Source organism: Rana temporaria, chromosome 10, assembly GCF_905171775.1.
Source record: "Rana temporaria chromosome 10, aRanTem1.1, whole genome shotgun sequence".
NCBI classification, from domain to species: domain Eukaryota; kingdom Metazoa; phylum Chordata; class Amphibia; order Anura; family Ranidae; genus Rana; species Rana temporaria.
In genome coordinates, this window is record NC_053498.1 from 6016826 (window position 1) to 6036282 (window position 19457).

Sequence of the window (19457 nt, forward strand, 5' to 3'; positions counted from 1 at the left end):
TTTTCAAGGTTATAGGAAAGATCTGGGGTTTTATAGTCCCCAGATTTATAAAAATGATCAAAAAAATAATTATATATATTTTTTAAGTGTACCTATCCCCCGTGCTTGTGCGCAGAAGCAAAGGCATACATAGGTCAAGCATGCATATGTAAACTTTGTTCACACCACACAAGTGAGGTATCCCTGCAAACGTTATAGCGAGAGCAATAATTCTAGCGCTAGACCTTCTCTGTAACTCTAAACTGGTAACCTGTAAACATTTTTAAAGGGTCTCCCACTGATGAGATTTTTAAGTATCATAGTTTGGTACCATTCCACGAGCCTTCATAATTTTAAAGCGTGACATGTTAGGTATCTATTTACTTGGCGGAACATCATCTTTTAAATCTTACAAAACATTGGGTTATATATTGTGTTTTTTGGCATTAAAATGAACTAAAGTGTATTTTTTCCCCCAAAAAATGCGTGTGCAAACACAGTGTGAGGCCTCGTACACACAACTGTTTTCCTCGACAGAATCCATCAAGAAACTTGGTGGCAGAGCTTTTTTTGCAGAGGAAAACGGTCGTGTGTATGTTTTTCGTCGAGAAAACTGTTGTGGAACTCAACGAGAAAAAAGAAGTTCTCTTTTTCCTCGTCGGGAGTCTCAATTTCCTCGTCGTGTTTCTCGTCGGGCTGGTTTACGACGAGAAACACGTTCGTGTTTATGCTAAGAAACCCACGCATGCTCAGGATAAAGTATGAGACGGGAGCGCACCTTCGATAAAAGTAGCGTTCGTAATGGAGATAGCACATTCGTCACGCTGTAACAGACTGAAGAGCGCGAATCGTCTCTCACCAAACTTTTATTTAACACGCAGTAACATGAGATTAGCAAAAGCAGCCCCAAGGGTTGTGCCAGTGGAATCGAACTTCCCCTTTTTTAGTGCCGTCGTACGTGTTGTACGTCACCGCGTTTGAGAACGACGAGATTTTGTCTTCACATTGTGTAAGCAAAGAAAGCTTGTCAAGATTCTCGACAAGCCTGACAAGGAACTCGTCGAGGAAAACGAGGCCTGACATAAAAATATTGCTACAATGGCCATTTTATTCTCTAGAGCAGGAGTCTCCAAACTACGGCACTCCAGCCGTTGCGGAACTACACATCCCATGAGGCATTGTAAAACTCTAACATTGACAGACATGACTAGGAGGGCCATAGTTTGGAGACCCCTTCTCTAAGGTCTCCTAAAAAAAAATATAGGTTTGGGGGTTTTAAGTTATTATCTAGCAAAAAATACTGTTTAACTTATACACAAAATGTGTCAGAAGGACTGGTCTTCAAGTGGTACACTTTAGATCTGACATATTCATTGGAATTTCTCTTTGGGATTCATTACCATCATAGGTAGCATTATGACTGGTTTAATGGGAAACAATGTGAAACTCACCACTTATGCAAATAGCCGGGGATCCGTAGCTATTCAGCTTTATTAAGCCAAAGGAAAGCAGCAGGAATGGCGAAGTGTTCTCAGTGAGTTGGAAGCTGAACCCTTTGCCTAAACTTTCACCTGCCCAGGAATAATCTGTACCAGGGATGTTGGCCCACGTCAGGCCTTGAGCAGGGCCTTTATCGACGGTTACTCTAGAGGCGTCCGCAGTCTTGGCCACCAAGGTGCCGTAGTTATCAAACTCTTGTTGACCATAGATGTAGTAGGAAGTGCAATAAGCACTGATTGGTGGGATATTCATTAGGATGGGATCGTACTGTACTAGGAACTTATCTTGCCAGCCAGTGCAATAATAAACAACTTGAATCCCAGCGCTAGCAGTAAGGTAGATGGGTGTTTTTACTGGCACTTCTAGCAGGACGACTTCCCCCGCTTTTAGGTTTTGGCTTTTTTTGGCTTCCTGTACTTGGTATTCAATCTTTGTGTTGTCAGTGGCAGCCACCACGAAGACAATATCACTCTTGGTTTGGAGAAATATTGGCGGTATAATGAAACTGGAACCCCAGCAAGTCACTGGCCTGAGCTGCTCGTAGACATGGTTGCACTTCGTGTTCTTCCACGTGCACGTGTGCCCACTCAAAACTGCCACGGGCTTCTGAGACATGATTCTGGTTCCAGACAGGTTGTCACTACTAAGAAGCTGGAGGGCGCTATAAGGGTCTAGAACCACAGTGAGCTTGCTGCCAGCTGGGTAGCGCTTCTCTTGAAAGGTGACTGCTCCTTTGAGGAACACATCAACACTGGTGGATTCCTGGGAGCTGATCACAGAAAGTTCCTTAAATGCATCACTTGGCCCATCCAGTGGTGTCACTGCATAGTAGTCGGTGCCAAGACCTTCCACGGGGTACACAACAGTGGTGTCAGCACTCAGAGCTTTGTAATTCATAGCCAAGACTGAGATGTCTTTATCAGCCTTGACACCGATAACATTGCAGGACAAACTGACTCCGGGCAACTCTGCATTTGCTGGGATTTGGACTCTGGCCGTGGTTCGTTCGTTCACTATCACGGTTTGTTTGAAGCTGGATTTGTTCATCCATATGGTGACAGAGGTGGCGGGGGAATAGGCAGTGATAAACAATTGGAAGTTGGCATTGCTGTAGGAGAGCTGGTAATTCTGCATAAAGGCCGTGACAAATTCCTTGCCCAGTGGAGAAGCCAAACTACATCCTGAAAAACAGAAAACAGAAAATTGCAGTTACTTATAATAGTTCATTTGCAAGATATCAAGTGTTGGATGTGTGCACCTTAGTTTTTGATGGGTTATTTTTTGAATTATCAAAGTAAGGACCAAAGAGGTTATTGAAAGGATAGTGATGTGGACTCTTCAGATATAAAAAAAAACATTTGAAGGCTCCACTAATGGCTTTAGCTGTTGCCACCAAGTTAAAGCCCAATTGTAGTCGCTTACCTATTTTTATGTGTATAGCCATACGATGTTTAATTGATTTTCACTTGGATATTCCTCTAAATCTAAGGTTTAGGTATGGACATTTTTGCTTAGTTACATCAGTCCAGCTTGGACCAATGTAAATATGAATATGTCATACCCAGTGGTGTATTTTCTTTTTGTGCTGCCCTAAGGCAAGACTAAAATTGGGCACCTCCCCATCCAAATTTGTCCCACCCTAGCCGCTGTATACCTGTCTTGTCCCAGGGTCTGATTAGGAAGCTGCAGTCGTTCACACAGTGAAAAGCTAGGGCTTCCTCATCAGACCCTAAAGCATGATTTGCCATGTGCCACATATGTGGTCAATGGGGAAGAGGATGGGGCCAGCAGGACAGAGGACGGGGTTCAGCGGTACATAGGACAGGATCAGCAGGGCAGAGGATGAGGTCAGCAGGACAGAGGACGAGGTTCAGCGGTACATAGAACAGGATCAGCAGGGCAGAGGATGGGGTCAGCAGGACAGAGGACAGGGTTCAGTGGTACATAGGACAGGATCAGCAGGGCAGAGGATGAGGTCAGCAGGACAGAGGACGGGGTTCAGCGGTACATAGGACAGGATCAGCAGGGCAGAGGATGAGGTCAGCAGGACAGAGGACGAGGTTCAGCGGTACATAGAACAGGATCAGCAGGGCAGAGGATGGGGTCAGCAGGACAGAGGACAGGGTTCAGTGGTACATAGGACAGGATCAGCAGGGCAGAGGATGGGGTCAGCAGGACAGAGGACGGGGTACAGCGGTACATAGGACAGGATCAGCAGGGCAGAGGATAGGGTCAGCAGGGCAGAGGACGGGGTTCAGCGGTACATAGGACAGGATCAGCAGGGCAGAGGATGAGGTCAGCAGGACAGAGGATGGGGTTCAGCGGTACATAGAACAGGATCAGCAGGGCAGAGGATGGGGTCAGCAGGATGGGGTTCAGCGGTACATAGAACAGGATCAGCAGGGCAGAGGATGGGGAAAGCAGGACAGAGGACAGAGTTCAGCGGTACATAGGACAGGGTCAGCAGGACAGAGGATGGGGTCAGTAGGGTATAGGGCGGGGGTCAGTAGGACAGAGCAAGGGGTCAGTGGTAGCAGGGGATGGGGTCAGCAGGACACAGGATGGGGTCAGCGGGGCAAAAGAAAAGGGTCAGTAGGAGATGTGAAGGAATCTCTGCATGGATCACAAAACATAGAGCACCACTCTAAGTACAACATTAAAACTAAACAACCAGTTTATTGGTCAAATGGAAAATGGGGCCAGGAGGATCACAGCACAGAAAAAAATCTGTAGAGCCTAGACTCTAGAGCATACGCTGCTCAGTCCGGAGAAGGACCGCCAGACAGATTACTGTGTTCCGGGGAGCCCGGTGCCTCGTGTAGTCGCGGGACGCCACAGGGGGGTGACGTCAGTGCATGGGGCAGAAAGAGGGCATGGCTAACGTGTTTCAGAGCCACCCGCAGCTCCTTTGTCAAAACACTACGGGATGCACCAGGTTCCCCGGAACACAGTGATCTGCCTGGCGGTCCTTCTCCTGACTAATTAAAGAGCCGACTTGGCCCTTCTGCCTGGGGGCAGCGCCGCCCCCCCAGAAAAATGCCACTTAAGGCAAATGCCTCATTTACCTCATGGTAGATATGCCCTTGGCCGTACCTGTATGTAGCGCTACTACAACTTCTGGGTCCGTGCTGAGCAGCTGCCTTGCTGCTTAGAGTACACAAGAGGTCAGCCACTTGGCCTGGCCATTCAGAGTAGGGAAAGAAAGTCCTAAAAGTCACACATCACAGCAAAACCCTGTAGGGAGGTATATGACAGTCTCAGCCCAGGCTCCAACCAGGCCGCACCCCCCACTCTGCCCACGGAGCTTCACCATGATTAAGCTCCGGGGAGGAGAGAAAAGCATTGGGGGCATAGCATGGCCCAGTCTGAGGCTGTCACAGGGTTTTGCTGTGATGTGTGACTTTTAGGACTTCCTTTCCCTTCTAGATGTTTGGAGCTGGGACGAGCTCTGCTCTTTTCAGCACTCCTAGAGGTTTCTCATGCAAGGGGACTTGGTGGAGCCTTGAGCGGCACCTGGCATTTTTTGTTGTGGGTCACAGCCGCCATTCATAGCACACTTTGCTGTTTCTCAGCATTCTTTAATTGGATGATGTGAGGTCACCACCCTCTCTTTCCACCTCATCCAATTAGAGAAAATGTCCATACCTAAATTTCAGCTTTAAATCCTAAGTGCAGTAAAAAAATTAAAAGCAGGAAAATCAGCATAAGGGACACAACATATACTCAGTAAGATATTTCCCTTGAGCTGATGTCTCTTAGGTGAAAATCTCCTCCATCTATGCAACATCCAATCGTCTGAACCCTTTGGGGGGAATGGTCTGGACAGAGTCTGGGCTTAGGCTGCTTCTACTATCTATACAGGGTTTTGTATGATGTGTGACATTCATAGAGCTGAGACAAGCTGATAGCGGACAAGGACTTACTGGAGCCTGGAGCGGCACCCTTCATGTTCGTATGGGTTCACATATATACTGGCAATACATATTTTCCCTCTTACCTACACTACATGTTATTTAAAAAATACATGAAATTTAATGTTGAATTTTGGGTATGTTTGTAGCTTGGACCAATATAAGTATGCATATTCTACACCCTGTGGAAGCTGATGCTCATTTTCGTAATTGCTGCTACTAAAGTGATCCTCGCTGTCCTATGGGTCCTGTGCCAACCAGCTGCCCTGTTGCAGAGTAACCACCAGTGGTGGCTGGTGTTTTTTTGTTTGGGGGGAGGCAAACAACCACCCCCCATGGCAGCTCAGACCCCACCCCCCGCGCTGTCTGCTGGTCCACCAGCACTTACCCCATCGGCGGTGGGGATCAATGGACACATCAGGGATTGGCGGGCACATCGGGGATTGGCAGGCACATTGGGCAGGGGATTAGGCTGCAGCAAGCATCTGGCAGCATCTCCTGTGTCCTCTTCTCTTCTGAGATCACAGCGGCTTCCGCCTTGCGTCTCCTCTCCTCTAGTGTTGCTCACGAATATTCGTATTGCGAATATTCGGCTCGAATATGGCATATTCGAGTATTCGCGATATATTTCGAATTTCGCGGTGAATATTCGCTATTCCGAATATTCGAATTTTTTCAATTTTATTTTTAGAACAGATCACATCCTAGAGATCTCCATCGACGTCTAAAAGCATTGCTGGTATGATTAGAGACCCTGGGCCGAGTAGCTGAAGCGATCATTTTATATTGCCGAAAAATCGCAATGCGATTATTCGGCAATAGGAATATCGCGCGATTATTTTATTGGCCCTTCTTCTGCATCAGAGCCAATCAGAGTGCTCCTACAGCATTTGTCGAAATTCCGCAATAAATATCGCATTCGCATTTTGCGAAATTTCGATAAAATATCACGAATATTCTGAGCCAATCAGAGTGCTCCTACAGCATTTGTCGAAATTCCGCAATAAATATCGCATTTGCATTTTGCGAAATTTCGATAAAATATCACGAATATTCTGAGCCAATCAGAGGGCTCCTACAGCATTTGTCGAAATTCCGCAATAAATATCGCATTGGCATTTTGCGAAATTTCGATAAAATATCAAGAATATTCTGAGCCAATCAGAGTGCTCCTACCGAAATTTCGCAATTATGTTCGCATTCGCAATAGCGAAATTTCGCAAAGATTTCATTTCGATAAAATATCACGAATATTCGAATTTAGCAAATATTTCTCGAATATTCGGCTATATATTCGTGATATATCGCGAAATCGAATATGGCGTATTCTGCTCAACACTACAGTCTCCTCCTAGGAGTCGAATAGGATTGCCTGACCTTCCAGGCAATCGGGAAATGGATATTAAACCTGATTGGTGGAGAGGTGATTCAGTGTCCGAAAAGCGAAAATGTATTTGCTTTTCTAACACACCTGGGTGGGCTCCGAGTGCAATGCTCTGCACTCCGAGTCCACCACATATTTTGAAGCCTATTAGAGCTGTAATTCATGTGCCAGCTGTCCTAAAAGGGGCCGGGCGCATGAAAAGGGGGTGGCCGCAGCAGCAATGAAAACAGCAGCAATGAAAACCTATCCATTAACCATATAGGGGGTGGCATTGACAGAGGGGGTGGTGCCCGTGCGCCCTTAATGGACGGACCTCCCCTGGTAATCACTGGAGGTCACTGACTTTGAATCCTCTCAATAAATGCAAAGCGTTCTCTGATTGGATGAGGTGAAGAGGCAGGGGTGGTGACACCACAATCTCAACTTGTCCAATCAGAAAATGACTTACATTAATTGAGAAAAATAAAAGGCATTACCTGAATAGTGCCTGTGCCAAGCAAACATCTCCTTGTAGTTATTATACTACAGGGGACCTTCCACAAGGGCCGGCTACATACAAAAAGAAATTCAACAACATACCTAGAATTCAGCATTAACCACTTAAGGACCGCCTAACGCCGATATACATCGGCAGAATGGCATGGCTGGGCACAGGCACATACAGGTATGTTTCCCTTTAAGTGCCCAGCCGTGGGTTATGCGCTCGCGACCCGGTCCAAAGCTTTGCGACCGGGCCAGCGGGACCCGCGGACCCGATCGCAGCCAGTGTCCCCCGATTGGGTCACAGGAGCTGAAGAATAGGGAGAGGTGAGTGTAAACACACCTTTCCCGTTCTTCTCTGTGGCAGTGTGACTGATCGTCTGTTCCCTGTAATAGGGAACGACGATCAGTGACGTCACACGTCCAGCCACGCCCCCCCTACAGTAAGAATCACTCCCTTAGGGCACACTTAACCCCTTAGCGCCCCCTAGTGGTTAACCCCTTCACTGCCATTGTCATTTTCACAGTAATCAATGCATTTTTATAGCACTTTTCGCTGTGAAAATGACAATGGTCCCAAAAATGTGACAAAAGTGTCCGAGGTGTTCGCTATAATGTCGCAGTCACGAAAAAAATTTGTAGTAAAAAAAAATTATTAATAAAAATGCCATAAAACTATCCCCTATTTTGTGAACGCTATAAATGTTGCGCAAACCAATTAATGAACGCTTATTGTGATTTTTTTTTTTTTACAAAAATAAGCCTAAACTGAGGGAAAAAAAAGTTTTTTTCATATTTTTTTGGGGAATATTTATTATAGCAAAAAGTTAAAAATATTGGCCTGGATTCAAGAAGCAATTGCGCCTGTGTAACCATAGTTACACAGCGCAATTGCTTACTTGCCCCGGCATAACGAATGCTCCTGATTCAGGAACCTTGTTACGCCGACTGCAGCCTAAAATATGCGTGGCATAAGGCTCTTATGCCTGCATATCTTAGGCTGCATTCTTGCGATGGCCGCTAGGTGGCGTTCCCGTTGTGCTCAGCGTAGAGTATGCAAATTGCATACTAACGCCGATTCACAACGTTACGCGAGCCCTGCGTACGCAGTTTACCTTGTTTCCGTACGGCGTTTTTCGCAGAAGGGGCAGCCAATGTTACGTATACCCGTCGTTCCCGCGTCGAGAAATTTCAAATTGACGTAGTTTGCGTAAGTGATTCGTGAATGGCACTGGACGCCATTCACGTTCACTTTGAAGCAAATGACGTCCTTGCGACGTCATTTGCCGCAATGCACGTCGGGAAAGTTTCCCGAAGGAGCATGCGCTCTACGATTGGCGCGGGAACGCGCCTAATTTAAATGATTCCCGCCCCCTACGGGATCATTTAAATTGCACGCGCTTACGCAGGGCATTTTGCCGGCACGCCCACGCAATTTACGGAGCTACTGCTCCGTGAATCAAGGGCAGCGCAGTAAATTTGCAGGGGGCGCAGGGCAAAAACGTTGCCCTGCGCCTCCGTAAAAAAAGCGCAATTGTACCTGAATCTAGCCTATTGTTTTGTTTTTTTTCAAAATTGTCGCTCTATTTTTGCTTATAGCGCAAAAAATATAAAAACGCAGAGGTGATCAAATACCACCAAAAAAAAGCTCTATTTGTGGGGGGAAAAAAAGGACGCCAATTTTGTTTGGGAGCCACGTCGTGCGATTCTCAGTTAAAGCGACCCAGTGCCGAATCGCAAATAGGGGCCAGGTCCTTTACCTGCATAATGGTCCGGGTCTGAAGTGGTTAATAAAAGAAGAGTAAATAGAAAGAATGTTACTTTATTCGGTAAATAGCTGATAAATACATTGGAGGAGAATGGGTCAGCTTATCTCATGGCTTTTGCCCAAGTCACACTTTGTTCACCTCTTTGTAGCTTGTTATTTGTTTTCTGTAGAATGTTATAGAATGTTGTAGAATGTTGTAGAATGTTGTGTAACTTGTGTATTTCAATAAAGAATTCTAGAGAGGTGTAAGTTTTTTTTTACTGCCATTGATGTTTAACAGAGAAGACACACACCTAAGACCAAGCCCTTGAGTTGTAGTTGGAGGAAAGGTTAATTGCATAAAAAAAGTTAAAAGAAATGCGATACAAGTTCTGAAGTTGATATATATATACACACAAATTATTATTATTTTTTATAAAAAGAAATTACAAAAAAAGGGGCCCTTTAATTTAAAAAAAAAAGAAACCTCTGGGCCCTTTAACCACTTAACGCCCGCTGCACGCCTATTTACGTCCACAGAATGGCACGTACAGGCAGATGGGCGTATATATACGTCCCTGCCTTCTAGCGGGTCGGGGGTCCGATCGGGACCCCCTCCGCTGCGTTCGGCGGGCGGCTTACCTCGGGGAGCGATCCGGGACGACGGCGCGGCTATTCGTTTATAGGCGCTCCGTCGCGATCGCTCCCCGGAGCTGAAGAACGGGGAGAGCCGTATGTAAACACGGCTTCCCTGTGCTTCACTGTGGCGGCGCATCGATCGTGTCATCCCCTTTATAGGGAGACTCGATCGATGACATCAGACCTACAGCCACACCCCCCTACAGTTGTAAACACACACTAGGTGAACCCTAACTCCTACAGCGCCCCCTGTGGTTAACTCCCAAACTGCAACTGTCATTTTCACAATAAACAATGCAATTTAAATGCATTTTTTGCTGTGAAAATGACAATGGTCCCAAAAATGTGTCAAAATTGTCCGAAGTGTCCGCCATAATGTCGCAGTCACGAAAAAAATCGCTGATCGCCGCCATTAGTAGTAAAAAAAAAAAATGATAAAAATGCAATAAAACTATCCCCTATTTTGTAAACGCTATAAATTTTGCGCAAACCAATCGATAAACGCTTATTGCGATTTTTTTTTTACCAAAAATAGGTAGAAGAATACGTATCGGCCTAAACTGAAGAAAAAAATTTTTTTAGATATGTTTTTGGGGGGTATTTATTATAGCAAAAAGTAAAAAATATTGCATTTTTTTTCAAAATTGTCGCTCTATTTTTGTTTATAGCGCAAAAAATAAAAACCGCAGAGGTGATCAAATACCACCAAAAGAAAGCTCTATTTGTGGGGGAAAAAGGACGCCAATTTTGTTTGGGAGCCACGTCGCACGACCGCGCAATTGTCTGTTAAAGCGACGCAGTGCCGAATTGTAAAAACCCCTTGGGTCATTTAGCAGCACATTGGTCCGGTCCTTAAGTGGTTAATAAAAAAAAATATATAAAAAAAAATAAAATAAACATTTATAAAAAATAAAAAAAGGGGGTGGCCATCCAGGTCCCTGGTGACCTCTGGGCCCTTTAATAATAAAATTAGGAAATTATGATTATTTTTTTTTTTTTTAAATCTGTTGGCCACATATAGGGAAATGTCAGGAATTTATTCATGGCACCATCTAAGGCCTTCCACCTTAACTAAGTTGGTGAATGAAGCGGAAAGAATTATGCCTTATCTCCACCAGCCTATCTTTAGGGAAGTAAATATATATTTTTGAGTGCCAACTTCAAAAGGAGCCGCTATTATCAGATATATTTGATGTAAGCAAATATAAACCATATGCTTCGTTAAACTTACAGAATGGACTGATATAGAATAGGTGGTTTGCACAATAAATTAGTGTGTAAAATGATTGTATAGAGATAACATGCAATTATAGAAATATAAGATAATGTTTGTACAGTATAAAAAGCAATATCTATTTAAAAAAAAAACTGTAATCATAAAAAATGTCTAGAAAAATAATAAAATGTTTTAATTTTTTTTTGCATTTTATTTTTTTACTTCTAACTGTGCTGTTATGCTGGAAGTAAACATGTGCACTGCCGAAAAATTCGTTTTTTTTTTTGTTTCATTCTTTTTTTGGAAATTCGGAAATTCGAAATTTCGGAAATTCGGAATTTCGGAAATTCGGAATTTCGGAAATTCGGAATTTCGGAAATAGGAAAAATCTAAAATTGGAAATTTTGAAAATTCGAGATTCCAAAATTCTAAATTGCAAAATTAGAAAATCTAAAATTAGAAAATTAGAAAATGGGAAATTTTGTAAAATTCGGAAATCCGAAAAATCCCAAAATTCGGAAATTGAAAAATGTTGAAATTTCGGAATTAACGAATTTGTCAAAATTCTTAAAAAAAATATTCGGAACTAAACAAAATTGCACATGTCTAGCTGGAAGACTGACAGTTTACACAAGAAGTTATTATGTAAAATGCTTTACCAATTATAGAGATAACATAATTTTTGCGTCAAAAGCAATGTCCAAAAAAAAAAAACATAAAAAAGTCTTGAAAAATAATAATAAAATAATTTGAATTTTTTGCATTTTTTTAAATAATATTTTAGTATTTATAGACCGGGCTGTTATGCAGGAAGACTGGCAGTTTACACAAGAAATTAGTATGTAAACTGTTTTACCAATTATAGAGATAACATACATTTTGTGTAGAAAGCAATATCTATAAAAAAAAGACTATAATCATGAAAAATAAGTCTAGAAAAATTATAAAAAGATTCAATTTTTTTTTAAATTCTTAAATATTATGGCATTACTTATAGATTGGGCTGTTATCCAGGAAGACTGTCAGTTTGCACAATAAATGATTATGTAAAATGCTTTAGCAATTAAACAGCCAAAATATTTTTTCCTTTAGAAAGCAATGGCTATGAAAAGCCTATTATCACAAGAAAAGACTGGCCTGGAAACATAATAAAAATGTCGAGCAGCAATCCGTCCTGTACCGCTTTGCAGAGGGGTGCCAAAAATGGCCACACAGGTGGTATTTGGTTTTTCCCAACCCCTGTAACTGCCAATTTTGACCTCATCCTGCCATTCCTCAAACTGTCCTTACAATCTGGGGACTCACACACCTGGAACCAGCATACAGTCAGTGAAGCTCCTGAACACTTGATATGTGGACCTTCAGAAGTCGAACGGTGGGGTGTCATCTTCCATAATTTAAAGGTTGACCCTCAAGATTCAATGATAAATCCTACACATACTTTAGGTTTGCTGCCCTTATCTGCACACACCTGCCTCCCTCAGTCTATATCCACAACACAGTATGGGCATTTTATATATCCCCACTCCCCAAGAGCAAAGGCATCTTCCTCTTCCATAACAAACTATCCTTCACTAAATCATAACCCCTTTTAAGCTGGTAGGCTGATCTAGCCACTACATATTATGAATGATTCCCAATAGCTTACCACCCTTAAGTCAACTTATTTTGCATCCCACTGAGTCGATCATTGGGAACTAGAACATAAAACCCTGCTAAGATGGCATTTAACCCTATTTTGTTTAGCTCAATTCTTTTCAATCTTCTCTATGCTGTAGGGGGCGCAACCAAACTGGCAATTTATTCCATATCTTGTGGGCTTGTAAAAACATAACCAGTTTCTGGGGGAAAACCCGTCCAGATTATTTCAGAGGTGACTGGTGACCTGGTCTCTCCTAAACCATCTCTTGCAATCCTGAATTGAGAAATTGAGAACTTTCCGGCCACACATTGCCTGGTAGTAACACTTGTCCTATTAGCTGCGAGGATCATTATTACCAGACACTGGAAGCAAAAATTAGCGCCTAACCCATCCAAAACTATTACTATAATCAAGTCCTTCTACCTACATGAACGAATGTTGGCTTCGAGAAGTGACAAGTTCTAAAAATTTGAGAACTCATGGAAATCTTGGACAGACCGGATTTCCGAGATGTTGACCCAGCCCTATGTTTTTAGTGTGCCACTTACTGTAAATCCCTTGTCTTCTACCTTCATGTTAAAGGCTTAGTTATTATTTTTGTCTATTTTGGTTTGAGAACATTGTCAGGGGCAGACACCCTTTTGTAATGTACTTTTCTAAAATCAAATAAAAAATATATACCGTATTTATTGGCATATAACACGCACCTTTTCCCCCTTAAAATCAGGGGAAAATCATGGGTGCGTGTTATACGCCAAACAGCTGCCTTGGAGGAGAAGGAGGGAACGAGCGGCTGCCGAAAAAGACAGAGCCGAGTGCACTGTGTGCTCGGCTCCGCTCGCAGTCACGCCCAGTCCCACTTCCTAGCATTTACGTCCTGCCATTGGACCCGCGTTATATCCGTCATAGGAGCCGGGCCAAGGGGCGGGACTGGGCAGGACTGCAAGACGAGCCGAGAGGAGCAGGGTACACAGGACATCTGGCTCTGTTCCCTCCTCGGCAGGCAGATGGACACTGATCATGCTTCAATTTTGGGCAAGGCTGCAGATGGACACTGTTGGGCACGGCTGCAGATGGACACTGTTGGGCAAGGATGCAGATGGACACTGTTGGGCAAGGCTGCAGATGGACACTGTTGGGCAAGGTGGCGGATGGACACTGTTGGGCAAGGCTGCAGATGGACACTGTTGGGCAAGGCTGCAGATGGCACAGATAAGGCTGCATTCATGGGCATTTAAAATGTAAGTTTTTTTCCCCAAACTACCCTTCCAAAAGTTTTTTTTCTTAAACCTACCTCCTAAACTTGGGGTGCGTGTTATACCCGTGTGTGTTATACGCCGATAAATACGGTATTTATTGGAAAGAAATAAGATTCAATAATAAAGGCATGCATCTTATTGTGTGTTCTGTAGAAAGACATGTACTTATGGATTTCATGAGGTCTTCAAGAAGAACCAATATTTATAGAGATTAGAGAATGTAGACAAACAGGGCAGGACAGATTCATTGTATGTAAGGAGATATTGAAAAATAATTTGTTCCTTACCACACAGGAGAGCCAGCGAGGCCCACAGCTGCAAGAACGTCACTCTACCCATGGCTGAAAAACATAAAAAAAGAATATAAAATCAATGTGAGCCTAGAGCAAGGAAGATCTCATAAATTACATTATGTAAAGCTCCTTTGAACACCTTTGAACTCTGGCAGAGCCATTTTTAATTTGAGCACATTATATTGGTTTATTCTTCCTTTAGATAGTACAGTCAGCATTCTAACTGAGCATGAGGTCTAACATGAGGTCTTCAAGAAAATTAATCAAACAATAAGCAACTTAAAACACAATATACTATTGGTCTACTAAAGATGCATTGGTCTGCTAAAGATGAGTCTCTACCTCACGGACAACAACCTTCTCGACCCTCTACAGTCTGGCTTCTGCCCACAACATTCTACTGAAACTCACCAATGACCTACTAACTGCTAAAACCAATGGCCAATACTCCATACTCATACTCTTAGACCTCTCTGCTGCCTTTGACCACCTGCTCCTCCTCAGTAAACTCCACTCCCTTGGCCTCCATGATTCTGCTTTATCCTGGTTCTCCTCCTACCTATCTCAGCGCACTTTCAGTGTCACTTACAACTTCATCTCCTCTGCTCTTCTTTCTGTTGGGGTACCCCAAGGCTCCGTTCCTATTCTCACTCTATACCTCTTCCCTGGGCCAGTTGATAACCTCCCATGGCTTCCAATACCATCTCTATACCGACGGCACCCAGTTCCATCTCTCCACTCCTCAGCTCACCCCCTCGATCTCCTCACAGATCTCAAACTTACTGAATGACATATTGGCAATATTGCTAATAATAATAGTAGTAGTAATAATAATAATAATAATAATAATCAAAATAATACATATAAAAATACATAAATAATAATAATAACAATAATTAAATAAATAAAAAAAGTGTTCTGTATTGGTAAATTTTAATAACTTTATTGATACTCGTTTACCCAGACCCATGGAAAACCCAAGAGGCCCCACCACTAGAAGTCGCTTTTTTCCCTGGCTTTTCCTACATTCTGAGACAATAATAATAATAATAATAATAATAAAAAATACAATAATAATAATAAAAACAACAATAATAGTAATGTGCCAGTGCCCTGATGCAAATGGGTCTGCACTGCATTCGTCTCGTAAACCGCCTCAACCACGGTGGTGCAGCATTTATAAGCAGCGAGGAGGCGACATACTGTATGTGAAACACCTCTGAAAAGTGATCCACTGCAGATCGCTTTTCATAACAGCCACACATCTAATTGTTTCTCAAGGGTTATAGAGTTACAATAGGCTTGCAATGTGTGTGGTGAGTAGCGACTGATCTCTACCCAGATGGAGCAAGTGGTCCTTTCCGGAAGGCCAGGCTGTAAAATGGTGCAATGTCGGAGGCCCCTGCATAGGCACATGGTTCTGCACACAGGCAGGAGAACTCACAAGTATTTACATTTATTTTACACATGATGGAATGTTAATTTTTCACTAAGCACAGTGTCTTATTGGGGTCTTGGTTCACATCTCAGCCAGGAAACTACCTGCATGGAGTTGGAATCTCCTCCCTGGGCTTGTGTGGAGGTACTTAGTCTCCCCCCCCCCCCAGGCTTGAAAGACATGCTGGTAGGCTAATTGGAGTTTGCCATTTCTCCTTGTGCTTGTCTGGACTTCCTCCCACACTCCAAAGACATGCTGGTAGGTTAATTGGCTTCTTTCTAAACTGGCTCAAAAGTGTGTAGGAACTTTAGGCTGACCATAGATGGAGCTTTTTTTTTTTTTTTCTTCTTAAAGCGGGAGTTCACCCTAAATTTTTTTTTTAACATTAGATTGAGGCTAATTACGGAAAGCACAATCGGGTGTTTTTTTTTTAAATCAATGCAGTACTTACCGTTTTAGAGATAGATGTTCTCCGCCGCTTCCGGGTATGGTCTTCGGGACTGGGCGTTCCTATTTGATTGACAGCCTTCCGACCGTCGCATACAGCGCGTCACGAGTTGCCGAAAGAAGCCGAACTTTCGGCTAATTCGTGACGCGCTGTATGCGACGGTCGGAAGGCTGTCAATCAAATAGGAATGCCCAGTCCCGCAGACCATACCCGGAAGCGCCGGAGAACATCTATCTCCAGTCGAGGCCGGGCCAGGACAAGGGGTGTGCATGAGGGGAAGCTGCCATGGGCACAGAGAAGCAAGGGGGCAAAGAAGAGATCCAGGGTGGTACACCATTCTATGACATGTATTAAAAGTGGGGGAGGGGGGCGCAGTTCTTGATCATTGGACAACACTGTCCCAGGACTGGGGGGGGGGGGGCCGGGCCCAGGACTAGAAGTGGGCGGGGGGGGTGTCTACCCTGGACGTGAATTGTTTACTGAAGGGATGAGGGGAGCGCCTTCCTTCTGTTGCAAGGCTGAGGCCGAGTACTCACGGCAGGACATGTCCGATGAAAACGGTCTGCAGACCGTTTCCATCGGACATGTCTGGCCGGGGACTGCCCGGGGACTTCTGTTCGATGGCTATACACACCATCGAACAGAAGCCCGCGCGTAAACATTACGCGGGGCGTGTCCGCGGTGTCGCCGCGTCGATGACGCGGTGTCGCCGCGACAATGATGCGGCGACGTGGGCGGGCCGCCTTAAAAATGCTTCCACGCATGCGTCGAAGTCATTCGACGCATGCGAGGGATGCGGGCGGCAGGACATGTACGGTAGGTCTGTACAGACGACCGTACATGTCCGGGCGGACAGGTTTCCAGCGGACTGTTTTAAAACAAGTCCGGGAAACAGTTGTCCGCTGGAAACCTGTCCGATCCGTCCCAAAATGGTCCGCTCGGGCCAACACACGGCCAAACATGTCTGCTGAAACTGGTCTGCGGACCAGTTTCAGCAGACATGTTTGGTCGTGAGTACGGGGCCTGACAGGAGCAGTGACAGCGGCAATGATTCAGAAAAGCCGCACAGAAGTCTTCAAAGTCGCACCTGATGTCGCGCTGACATGCAGCTTTGAAATCGTGGCATTTCAGATGAAGTCGCACTATTTCAAAGCCGCATTCAATGTGAACAAGAGCTTACACTCTCTGGCATTGAAGCCGTACCAAAGTCGGATCAAAGTAGTGCAGGAACCTTTTTGAAGTCGCAGCGACTTCTATAGTATCAATTGGAACAGCTTTTTTTTTATAGAGATACATGCCATTGCACATGTCCTGCGACTTTGGGTCTCATGAGTCGGATCCTAAGTCGCACAAGTGTAAAAGGAGCCCTGGTTCACGCTGTAAATCGTCTATGAATCATTGCTGTGCCATTCACATGCGATTCAGTGCGATTAATTTTGAATGGGCTCAGACCCACCAATGTAGTGCATGCACCAATTAAAAAAAAAAACTCACTGCAGCCCAATCACATTGGTCGTTTTGTACCATGCGATCTGGCACAGGCGAACGCACTTCATTTGCGACCTGCCTTTGTCGTGTCATTAAAATTGTGCTAACACCTACTGCAGACCGCAAGGGCATTGCATTCTGAACACAGTGCGGGAAACGGGTCGCAGGTTTCTAGTGTGAACCTGGGGAAAAGTCTTCACATCTATGCAGTTTGTGATTGGTGCTTTCTACGGTGAATTTTGCTGTGCGTTTTGCGATTTTACCACAATTTGCGTTTTTTTAAATGTTTTTTTATTTTATTTTTATGGTTGGGCAGATTAAAAATGCAAAACGCAAATCGCAGCAATAATACACGACATGCTTTTCTGCAGCTTGTTACATGGAATGTAGTGTGTTTCTGCAAAAAAAAACCACCAACAAATAAATAAAAGCATAGACGTGAACAGAGCCTAAGGGTAGATGCAGTCCAGTGCGTAAATTGGATTCCATTGGCCCTTGTTCAAGCCAATGCAGCCAACTGAATCTTTTTTTTTTTCTGTACGGATTTGGAAACGCAGCAAAAATGCATAGAAAATACATAAGAACAGAAATGTCCTTAATAGAGATGAAGAAAAAAAAAAAAAGAGGAAAAGGCGCATAAAAATGCATAAAGAATGCACAGGAACAGAAATGTCCTCAATAGAGATGAAGAAAGAAACAAAGGAAACGGCGCATGCAATTGCATAAAAAATGCGCAGGAACAAAAATGTCCTCAATAGAGATGAAGAAAAAAAATTAGGAAAAAGGCGCATAAAATTGCATAAAAAATGCGCAGGGACAGAAATGTCTTCAATAGAGATGAAGAAAAAAAATTAGGAAAAGGCGCATAAAATTGCATAAAAAATGCGCAGGAACAGAAATGTCTTCAATAGAGATGAAGAAAAAAAATTAGGAAAAGGGCGCATAAAATTGCATAAAAAATGCGCAGGGACAAAAATGTCCTCAATAGAGATGAAGAAAAAAAAAAAAAGGAAAAGGCGCATAAAATTGCATAAAAAATGCGAAGGAACATAAATGCCCTCAATAGAGATGAAGAAAAAAAAAAAAAAAAAAAGGGAAAGGCGCATAAAATTGCATAAAAAATGCACAGGAACAGAAATGTCCTCAATAGAGATGAAGAAAAAAAATTAGGAAAAGGCGCATAAAATTGCATAAAAAATGCGCAGGAACAGAAATGTCTTCAATAGAGATGAAGAAAAAAAATTAGGAAAAAGGCGCATTAAATTGCATAAAAAATGCGCAGGGACAGAAATGTCCTCAATAGAGATGAAGAAAAAAACAAAGGAAACGGCGCATAAAATTGCATAAAAAATGCGCAGGAACAGAAATGCCCTCAATAGAGATGAAGAAAAAAAAAAAAGAGAGGATAAAGCACATAAAAAAAATGCATAAAAAAAACACCACAACGCGTCAAAAATGCAAATGCAAAAAACGCATCCAAAAACGCAGAAATTTCAATATCAGCCAACCCTAAAACAATACTGTCTCGTGTTAATAAAATAGTATAAAATAGTATCAAAATAAAATATTTTGGATAATGTAATGAAAAAATATAAATAAAAAAAGTAAACAATATTCCCCCCCCCCCCCCCCCCATAGAAGCACAGAATGTATGAACTCACCTGCAGGCTGCCCTGGGTCTGAGCTCTCTGCAAGTCCAATACCTTATATACCTCCAGCCGATCGATTAATCATTGCATAACTGGAGAACAGGTGTAACAGGACGACCCAGGTATACAGTGAGGACTTACAGGGACGGGGCGGGGTGGCTGCAGTTTACACAGAAAGGATGGAGGAGGAAAAGAGAAATCAGAAGATCAAACAAATGAAATAATCGTATCAGATGACCGATAAAGCCGAGGGGGGGGGGGGGGAACTAACGATAAATAAAAATTTGGTTACCATTTTCTTTTTTTAAATTTCCAAATCAGATCTGGGGGGGGATTTGGACGTGATATCTTATCGTTAATTGCGACAATAACATTTTTTTAATA

At 43.4% G+C, this 19457-nt stretch overlaps 1 protein-coding gene across 1 annotated transcript in view; it reads right to left on the reverse strand.

Annotated features, from left to right (window-relative positions):
- LOC120916150 (IgGFc-binding protein-like) overlaps nt 1–19111 on the reverse strand; it is a 148511-nt gene extending 129400 nt beyond the window's left edge. Inside the window, exons 1-3 of the mRNA XM_040326969.1 lie at nt 19086–19111; nt 14045–14098; nt 1431–2660 (exon numbers count right to left, since the gene is read on the reverse strand). Of these exons, the coding sequence (XP_040182903.1) occupies nt 1431–2660; nt 14045–14096 (1282 nt within the window). The 5' untranslated portion in view covers nt 14097–14098; nt 19086–19111. The remainder of the gene's footprint in view (nt 1–1430; nt 2661–14044; nt 14099–19085) is intronic.
- Between the last annotated feature and the right edge of the window lie 346 nt (nt 19112–19457).